This window comes from Nicotiana tabacum, chromosome 4 (assembly GCF_000715075.1).
Source record: "Nicotiana tabacum cultivar K326 chromosome 4, ASM71507v2, whole genome shotgun sequence".
Lineage (NCBI taxonomy): Eukaryota > Viridiplantae > Streptophyta > Magnoliopsida > Solanales > Solanaceae > Nicotiana > Nicotiana tabacum.
In genome coordinates this window covers 16,820,954-16,830,792 of record NC_134083.1, presented here as the reverse complement: position 1 = coordinate 16,830,792, position 9,839 = coordinate 16,820,954, and the positions used below count along the sequence as shown (strand labels likewise).

The following is a 9,839-nucleotide window of genomic DNA, read 5'->3' as shown; positions in this document are numbered from 1 at the left end:
ATGATTTTATCTTAAAAAAATAATAATTAGGAGGTATTTTGATAATTTTATCCTTATTTATATTTTATTAGTATTTGAACAATCATAATATTATCTTATACTTTAATTGAAGGTATTTACACTTTTGAATAATTATTACTAAGTATAAAATAGAAAAAATAATTAAGTTTGCTTCTCAATTTGTTCCTTCCCCAGAACCAGACCAGACTTCTTACCTCTAGATTCCGGCCGGCGATGCCGGCTATCCATAACCCTTACTGGTTCTGCGCTGCGTCTAATAATAACCCGTACTGCTCTCTCTCGAGCTTCAGCTTCCCTAAAACCTTCACATTTTCGAGCTCCTTATCTCCACCTCTCAAATTCGTCTCTATTAAGCCTAATTTGTTCCCCGTTAACCGGAAACGACGGCGCTTTGTTAGTGTTAAATCTGTTGCGAAGTCGACCAGCTCCGACCTCTATTCAGTTCTTAATGTCAGTAGAAATGCAACGCTCAAAGAAATTAAAGCATCTTATCGCAAGCTTGCTCGCAAGGTATAACTCCTCTGTTAACTTACTATTATATTAATGTATGTTATGTATGTCTAAGTTTGGTTTGGCTATTCATATGTTAGTTGTTAATTGTTATTGTCACCTTCCTTGTTGCTTATACAAACTTTGTGCTTGAATGTCTTTGATAAACACATTTCTGTCTTGTGGCATTTTCTGCTTCTGGAATATGAACACTTCTTTGCTTGGAAACAGTATCATCCTGATGTGAATAGAAATCCTGGAGCTGAAGAAAAGTTTAAAGAGATTAGTGCTGCATACGAGGTAACATCCTGCTTCCTTTCCCCAACACTTCCCTTTCTTCTCTGTTGGGGAATTTTATGTTGAATTGATTATTTACTGAGATTGTGAAAAGCTGCTTGTTGAAATGATGGGATGCATCCAACTTGCTGAAGATTTACTTCTTGGTCTTTTCTTTCATTGTTTTCGATTTGATTACAAAAGTGTATTATTAGGTATTATCAGATGATGAGAAGAGGTCTTTATATGACCGTTTTGGCGAGGCAGGGTTGCGAGGAGAATATAATGTGGCTGGTAGCGGTGCGCAGGGGGTAAGATCGTGTAAAAACAATTTATTTCTGCTACTTTTGGCTATGTTAAAAGTACTGACCTTTTATTTATGTTTTCATATTTTTCTTCATGATGACTGATTTCTGTTCCCGCGTGATTATCTGATCTTTAGGTGGACCCTTTTGAAATATTTTCTGAGTATTTTGGAGAGTCAAGTGGCTTTTTTGGAGGAAGTGGTGGATCAGGAGGCTTCAGCTTCGATTTCAGGAATATGGGGAGGCAGGATCTCGATATTCAGTGAGTCTCCATGGGCTTTTGCTTCTGAAACTATGTATATCTTAATATCTTGGTCTTGGTGATATTTGGATATGTCTCATGCAGAAAAAATACAGTTTTCTGATTATCATTCCCATTGCAGTTATATCTTTCACTGGGTAGCTTCATTCTCCCCCCTCCCCCCCCTCCACACAAAACAACAACAACAACCCAGTGAAATCCTACTAGTGGGGTCTGGGGAGGTTAGTGTATACGCAGACTTTACCCCTACCCCGAGGGGTAGAGAGGCTGTTTCCGATAGAACCTCGGCTTAATAAGACGAAAAGAGACACAATATCAGTACCATCAATAAAAACCTTAGAAAGAAATAGCAGCATCACAAGAACATAGATGAAAAGCAAAACAATAACCAGTAGATAAAGCCCAACACTAAGAGAAATGAAAGAGTAATGTGAACTCAAACATTAACCACTTACAGTTTAAGACAAAACCCTAACAGACTAGCCTCACTCTAGCGCGCTGTAGAAATATGCACAACTAGCTCCTAACCTACGACCCTAATGCTCGACCTCCATAACTAGTGTGTACGCAGACCTTACCCCTACCCCGAGGGGTAGAGAGGCTGTTTCCGATAGACCCTCGGCTTAATAAGACGAAAAGAGACACAATATCAGTACCATTAATAAAAATCTTAGAAAGAAATAGCAGCATCACAAGAACATAGATGAAAAGCAAAACAATAACCAGTAGATAAAGCCCGACACTAAGAGAAATGAAAGAGTAATGTGAACTCAAACATTAACCACTTACAGTTTAAGACAAAACCCTAACAGACTAGCCTCACTCTAGCGCGTCGTAGAAATATGCACAACTACCTCCTAACCTACAACCCTAATGCTCGACCTCCACAACTTCCTGTCTAGGGCCGTATCCTCGGTAATCTGAAGTCTCGTCATGTCCTGCCCGATCACCTCTCCCCAATACTTCTTAGGCCGCCCTCTACCTCTCCTCGCGCCCACCAAAGCCAGCCGCTCGCACCTCTTTACCGGTGCATCTAGGCTTCTCCTCTGAACGTGCCCGAACCATGTGAGTCTAGCTTCCCGCAGCTTGTCATCCACGGGGGGCCACTCCCACCTTCTCCCGAATATCTTGATTCCTAATCTTATCCATCTTAGTGTGCCCGCACATCCACCTCAACATACTCATTTCTGTTACTTTCATCTTCCATACAATATAACCGGTCTAACCGTCGCTCTATAAAACTTACCTTTGAGTATCAGTGGCACTTTCTTGTCATACAGGACTCGAGACGCTGACCTCCACTTCATCCACTACGGTGAGTGACATCTTCGTCGATCTCCCCATCCCCCTGTATAACCGACCCAAGGTACTTGAAACTGCCCCTCTTGGGATGACCTGTGATCCAAGCCTCACGTCCAATCCCGCTACCGTCGGCTCGACGTTGAACATGCACTCTAGGTATTCCGTCTTAGTCCTGCTCAACTTGAAACCCTTAAACTTAAGGGCCTGTCTCCAGGCCTCCAGCCCTCATTGACGCCGCCTCACGTCTCATCAATCAGAACAATGTCGTCAGCAAATAACATACACCATAGCACCTTCCCTTGAATATGGCGTGTCAGTGCATCCATCACCAGGGCAAATAGGAATGGGCTGAGCGCAGATCGTTGGTGTAACCCCATAACAACCGGGAAATGCTCCGAGTCGCCTCCCACTATCCTAACCAAGCAAAAGGATGAGTTTCTACTACTTCTTTATAGTAACATTCATAGTTGAGGAGAGTTTTTAGCTCTTATATATTGTTGGGTGAAGGCTTGTATAAGTTCCTTGGCTTTACCTGCATCAGTGAAATAGAAGCAAGAATATTGAGGAAAAGAAAACAGAATAACTTCTCCATCAGCTTTGTTTTGATATTATGTTCGAAGTAATTGAGGACGAGAGGAAAGATTGATTTGTTCTTCCTTCGTAGTCTGTCTTTTTCATTAGCTGAATATCTGGTAATGAATTTATTTCTTGTTTCCCAGTTATGACCTTGATTTGAGCTTTGAAGAGTCTATATTTGGAGGGCAGCGAGACATCGAAGTACCTTCTCTCGATGCATGTGATAGTTGTGGCGGGACTGGTGCTAAATCTAGCAGTTGTGTTAAAGTCTGTTCTGACTGTGGCGGAAAAGGAGGAGTGGTGAAAACACAGAAAACACCTTTTGGAATAATGTCTCAGGTAATTTCACATGCTTGCATGAGAAATTAGTAATTGTTGCATGCTATGGTAAATCACTTATTTTGTTATTCATCTTCTTTTCATGTTACAATCTAAACTGATTTCTTGTTGGATATTCTATTTCTTGATGGCTTTTTTTTCTTCTCTAAAATAACATTTGACTGAAAAGTTTGCAAGCTTGTATTTTTGGTTGATTAATGGACATAGTTGTTATCATTGAGGGATTTCTCGGCATAAAAATTATACACTTTTATTTGATGTTCTCTACCGCTCCCTTTGTGCCAAAAGCACAGTCCTACTTCCTTTTTAGCTCATCCGAGTATAGTGTCCACTTATCATGGGAAGAAAAATCCAAAACTCCCTTTGACCATTTTCTTAATCCACTTTTTACCTGGCACAATCATTAAAATGATGGTTCAAATTTTGCACCCAAGGTTGTGGCCTAGTATTAAAGAAGTGGGTGCTAACCTTGGAGACCAAGGTTCAAATCTCCTTTTAGACATACAACACTAGGCGATTTCTTCCCGTTTGAAGCTTTGGTGGTAGAGTTACTTGGTATGTGTGTTGTGGGAGGTGGTAAGTACCTGTTGACTTCTGTATTTTGGGAGTATAGGATAAAGGAAAGTTGTATTAAGAGTAAAAGAGGGTCCCATATAATTTTTTGTATTTATAAAAATGCATTAAAACTTTCCTTTTAGATGGATTGGGCATTCTTTTGGAACAAAGCAAAACAAAAAGTAAGAAAGTTAAAATGGGACCGAGGACATTTTCTAGAACCCGAAAAGCTTTACGAGACTCTCTTTTGTTCTTCTCCATATAATTCTATCCATTATTTGCTCTTCAATAATCTCAATATATGACCGGACATGTCTCCATATACTAAATCATTAATACCTTCAGAAGATGATTAAATTTGGAGGAGGTATCACTACATACTTTGCTGAACCTTTTATTTTTTCATTTACATGATATGATTCAAAATTTCAAATATATCAGCAATCAACTGGTACATATTATTGTCATCTCATATACTATTTTGAACTATATCGCCACTGGATATCATGGCAAGTTTTATGACCATTTCAGATTAACTGATATGATGCTACTGTCTTTCACCTATGGGCAAGTAATCTATACTACAGTTTTGAGATAGTGGAACTTTCAAAGAAGATAAGATTTTGCTCTGCTCACTATGCTTATTTATTCTGCTGAATGATTGTTTTTAAGCAAAAAAAAATAAAAATAAAAATTCTCTCTGCACATCTGACCTGTGTGTTATTTTGAACAACTTGCTGCTGTCTATATCTTAACTTTCAAAGAAGATAAGATTTTGCTCTGCTCACTATGCTTATTTATTCTGCTGAATGGTTGTTTTTAAGCAAAAAAAAAAAGAAAAAAGAAATTCTCTCTGCACATCTGACCTGTGTGTTATTTTGAACAACTTGCTGCTGTCTATATTTTAGTCTGCTGGTCCTTGACTTGCTTTCTAGATGCTGATTCATGTTTTCAGGTATCTATGTGCTCGAATTGTGGAGGTAATGGAAGGATAGTAACTGATCATTGTCGAAAATGTGGTGGCCGTGGTCAAGTACAATCAAAACGAAGTATCAAAGTGGTTGTTCCACCTGGAGTTCATGACGGAGCCACAATGCAAGTTCGAGGAGAGGGTAACATTGACAAGAAAAGGTCCCCCCTTAACTAAAGCTCCTAAGTTCATGTGATTAAGTAGCCTTCCCCTATTTTCATGTAAAAACTTAATGCTTTGACCAAAATTGTCAAGTCACTAGAAAATCTGCAGTATATGCAATTTGAACTTTCATTTTACTTGAACAAATACATTGTATCGTGATTATAAGAAACAGGTTCCTCCGAGTCTAAGTGCATGTTTGATTTGCCTGCTCTGCTTTAGATGTTGCTGCTTGTTATTAATTATTTATATGGTGTTAATGTCATGCTTCTCAATCTTCAATATTCTGATGTATGTCCAGTCTTTTGATACTATGTGGATACTTTCTAGACTGTGAATGCTCCTCTTTCTGATTTGCTGTTAGTGTCTCCTGTTTCATTCTGTGTTGTGAAACAAGTGCAATAGATCATAAGAGTGAAGAAGATTTTGAGGAAATCTGAGTCACAACTTGAAGCATGTCCTCATTAATAGCTATAAACTTCTTTAAGCAAAAGTAATTCCGAAAAGTCCAAAGGAACATGGGCTAAGGATCTAGCTTTTAGTTGTTTTGCTTATTGATATGCCCAAACTCCTTAAGGTTTTTCCTCTCACCTAGGTTAGAAAGTGTAACTTTCTATCTCTTTTTTCTGTTTCTCGTTGCTAAATTTTTATGGTTCTTTTGGGGGAGTGGGGTGGGTGTTCGAAAGGCCTCATCAAGAATAGACATCAATGTTTTTCTCTTTTCGCTATCATCCTCACAGCTTAATTTGGTCTTCTTCGCAGTAGTATAGCTGGTGACCTCTATTTGATCATCCACGTCAAACAAAAACGTGAAATTTGGAGGGATGGTCTTAACCTGTACTCAAAAGTAGACGTTGATTTTACTGAGGCCATTCTGGGGACAGTTAAGAAGGTAATAGAAGCATTACGAAAAGCTAATTGTTTTTTTTTCCTCTCTTAAGAAGGCACTGTTTAAAGGCTATTAAGTTTTGAAAGGATGGCTAGCAACTTTTTATTCTCCTTTCAGTCGTTCCCCATATCTGTTGCCTGCCCTGCTCTCCCCTTCCCTTACCCCAAGCAACTTGTGTTTCTGGGCATTTTAATATGCTCTGAAGTGCTTGTAGATGGTTCCTTGTAGATATAATAGCGATATTACTTCTTAAAAGAATCACATCCTGGGATATGGCCTTATGGATGTCTTTCTTTTCCTCATAGACTCTTGTTTGGACTCCTATAGGTGACAACTGTAGATGGTATGAAAGATCTTCAGATTCCTCCTGGATGTCAACCTGGAGAAAAGATTAAAATGTCAAAAATGGGAGTGCCAGACATGAATAGATCTTCAGTGAGAGGAGATCATCTTTTTCTGATAAATGTTCAGATCCCGAAGAATCTCAGGTTTGAATTTGTTCATATAAGCTTTCAGATACACCCATAGTTCAATTAATCAGTTTGGATGGGATAAGATGCCACATCTATTTAACTGTAAAGGGCTTCTTAATCCGCAGAATTCTCTTTTGTGCCAATTTTTTCTGTGAATTTTGACTAAAGTTCTTTGCTAAAACCTCATCAACACAAGGTCCTGTATGAGCCATCAACTTTCTTATGTGATTAATCAACATAAGAAGCAGAATGTTGAAGTTGGAATAAACCTGAAATGTTCCTTTCCGAAGTTAATTGAAAAGCAGTTATTCTTATGAGACAAAATATATGCCTTAGCTTCTTCCTTTAGAATTACATTGTCTATATATGTTTAGTCTGATCTTACAATTCAGGATCTATCATACCAAAACAAAAAGGTAGGAAAGGCGTTTTGATTTGTCGCCTTACCTCTTTGGAAGTCCTTAATTTATCTTCCGCCCAATGTTGCCTCTTTCACTAGCATCTTACATGAACGTGCATCGTTTGTGATCTGTTTCTTTCCTTGTCACCAGAAATATCTTATAGGCAACCTAATAAAGCTCTTCGTGTCTTGCTTGTATTTTCTTTAAAAGAAAAAACAAGAATTATTCATTTTAACATAGGTCTGCTAGATAAGTCGGGGCTGACAAAGTCGATACTTTCTACTCTTAGATTTAGTGTAGCTGTTTTGTTTAATTACTATACATGTGGTATAGTAATTGGGTAGGATACCATCGATTCTGCCTAAGATAATTGACTTCAAGCGGATCTGAAAGGGAACCGGGTTCATGTGGTCAACCTCTTTTTTTAAAGTAACGTAAAGTCTGAGTTGAATAATTTTCTATGTTTGCTTGTTTCATCTAAAATTGTTCACTGATATGTGTCATGTTCAATAATCTGTGTTCTCTTCTCCTATGTCAGTGATGCAGAGCGCACCTTAGTTGAGAAGTTGGCTTCACTTAGAGCAACATCGAAGCAGTATTCAGTCTCATCTGGTGGTATATTTTCTTATTCTTTCTTCTTTCTTTTAAAGAGTCCAAAATCTTTGTTTGATGAGAGGAAGAATTTCAGTCAGAGAACCATATCAGAAACATAAAGAAGAAAAATTCACTCAGAGAAGTGTGTCAAAGGCAGAGTCACAATCGGCAAATTTGAGCACCTGTACATGGCATGACCCAAATAAGGGTTATGTTAGAAACAATTACATCTATTGGTAGTGATAAAGTTATGGACATTGGGTCTAACAAAACCCCAAAAGCTAGCTCATGAGGTGAGGATTGCCAAGCTATATAAGGAGACCAAGTCCCCCATCCCTTAGCCGATGTGGGAGACAACACCCCCGCACGCCCGGGCCTGCCAACTAGAGCGTGGACAATATAATATGGGGACCCAACATTGGTGAAACAAAGAATTGGGATGGGTCCGGCTCTTATACCATGATACATATATGGACATTGGGCCTAACTTAACCCCAAAAGCTAGCTCATGAGGTGAGGATTGCCTAAGCCATATAAGAAGACTAAGTCCCCCATCCCTTAGCCGATGTGGCAGACTCAACATGTATAAGGAGGGATCCAAAGAAGTGAACATGCTAGAAGAATTGTAGTACTAGCAACTTCTGGTTCTAGCGAAGCCTTTAGCTCTCATTCACTCTCTTTAATTTTGTTTATTACTGGGTTTGCCAAATACACCTCATCCACTCCCTTCAAAAGTACACCATTGTCTTGGTCTACCATTTGAACCTAAAATAGGGCATTGTCTTGGTCTACCATTTGAACCTAAAATAGGGAACCCTGCTAGATTGAACCCTTCAGATATAATTTCAGATGTGATATCAAAAAGCAAACTTAGCCTCATTTCTTTAACGCACTCAAGTATGCAATGTTTCAAAGCATGCCATCAACCCTTGCCTTTTATTTTGTTTGATGCACTTAAGTTAGCGAAGTTATTTGTTTCTAGTATGTTACATTAACCATGTTCACTAGTTTCTTCATTCTTTACCTTTTAACTTTTATTAATAGGGATACCAAGAAATAATCTGGATGGGAATCTTGCTTTTGTAGGTGATAGTAAAGGCGCTGCACGTTTGTGGAAACCGATCAAAGACTTTCTGAGGTGCATTATATACTGCAATCATATCTCATCTTAAGACTGAAATGTCAACTTATTTTTTAAAAAAACATTAGTTTGTCCTTATTACACTGCTGATTTGATATTATCACAACTTGACCAGTATTTATGAAATGGCACACATGAAAATAAAGAAGAAAAAGTAAAAGCAACTAGATGAGAATCAAGTCCAATCGAAACTATAGAAGCTCTAGAAGGAATACCAAAACCTATACCACTCTCGGAGTTTTATGGAGTATTTGGATACTGAAAACTTACCGTTGTCTGTATTTTAATTTGTTTACTTATGGTCATTCGTCCACTTGTAGGATGGGGCGATCTGGTAGAAGATTTGCATCAATTGGCACGGACACAACAGCTTTTTGGAGTTTGAACAGACCATTACCTAGTTTTCCTCTAATGACATCACTTTTTGCTGTTTTATTTGGAACATGTATTTTTGCATTGGTTAAAGTTTGTTGTTATAAAATTTTGCAGCCAAAACGATCAGTGAAACCAAAATTCCTTCTTCACAGGGAAATTAAAGAGCAATAGTTGTGTTTTGTTGTAAAATTTTGCAGTTGAAACCAAAAAAATTTCTACACAGGGAAATTAAAGAGCAATAGTTGTGATATAGTGCTGGTTGTCTCATGCAATACATGAATTTGACATGATGGGAACAAATGTTCAACTCTTTTATCTATCATGCATTTTTCATTGTTTCGTTTGTCCTTTACTATTTATTATGTGTATTGCTCCTTGTCGTAGGGGATAGGCAGGTCAATTACTGATCGGATTGCTAAATGGTTTTGCATATCAGGTTATTGAATTCCCATGAGATTTGAGATATAGATGGCATTGATGCTTTCCTGTTATGTAAATGATCGATATTGCTAGATTTGCGAGTTTTGAGATGGCTTAAATTCTAATCTAGAAAGCAAGTACGAGTACTTTATTCCATTATTGCATGGACTTTTCAAAATGTTATTGCGTCCGTTAGATCCTTCAAAAACGCATTACTTTAATTTTATCTGGCATTACTTTAATTACTTTACTTTACTTTTGGAGGATTTGCTATGCATCCAATTATATT

The 9,839-nt window shown here is 38.0% G+C and overlaps 1 protein-coding gene across 1 annotated transcript; it reads left to right on the top strand.

Annotated features, from left to right (window-relative positions):
- Positions 1–9,449, top strand: LOC107817707 (uncharacterized). Its single transcript, XM_075251444.1, has 11 exons — positions 1–531; positions 742–810; positions 1,002–1,097; positions 1,229–1,353; positions 3,375–3,570; positions 5,081–5,256; positions 6,020–6,149; positions 6,474–6,634; positions 7,559–7,635; positions 8,701–8,752; positions 9,076–9,449. Exons 1-11 carry the CDS (start codon positions 235–237, stop codon positions 9,299–9,301), a joined length of 1,605 nt encoding a protein of 534 aa, XP_075107545.1. The 5' UTR covers positions 1–234; the 3' UTR covers positions 9,302–9,449.
- Positions 9,450–9,839: the final 390 nt, after the last annotated feature.

Bases quoted from the DNA above. Each gene is read 5' to 3' on its own strand.
- LOC107817707 (XM_075251444.1), top strand. From the start codon at position 235: ATGCCGGCTATCCATAACCCTTACTGGTTCTGCGCTGCGTCTAATAAT. The intron at 811-1,001 runs GTAACATCCTGC...GTGTATTATTAG, and splicing joins AGATTAGTGCTGCATACGAG to GTATTATCAGATGATGAGAA. The intron at 5,257-6,019 runs GTCCCCCCTTAA...TCTTCTTCGCAG, and splicing joins GGTAACATTGACAAGAAAAG to TAGTATAGCTGGTGACCTCT.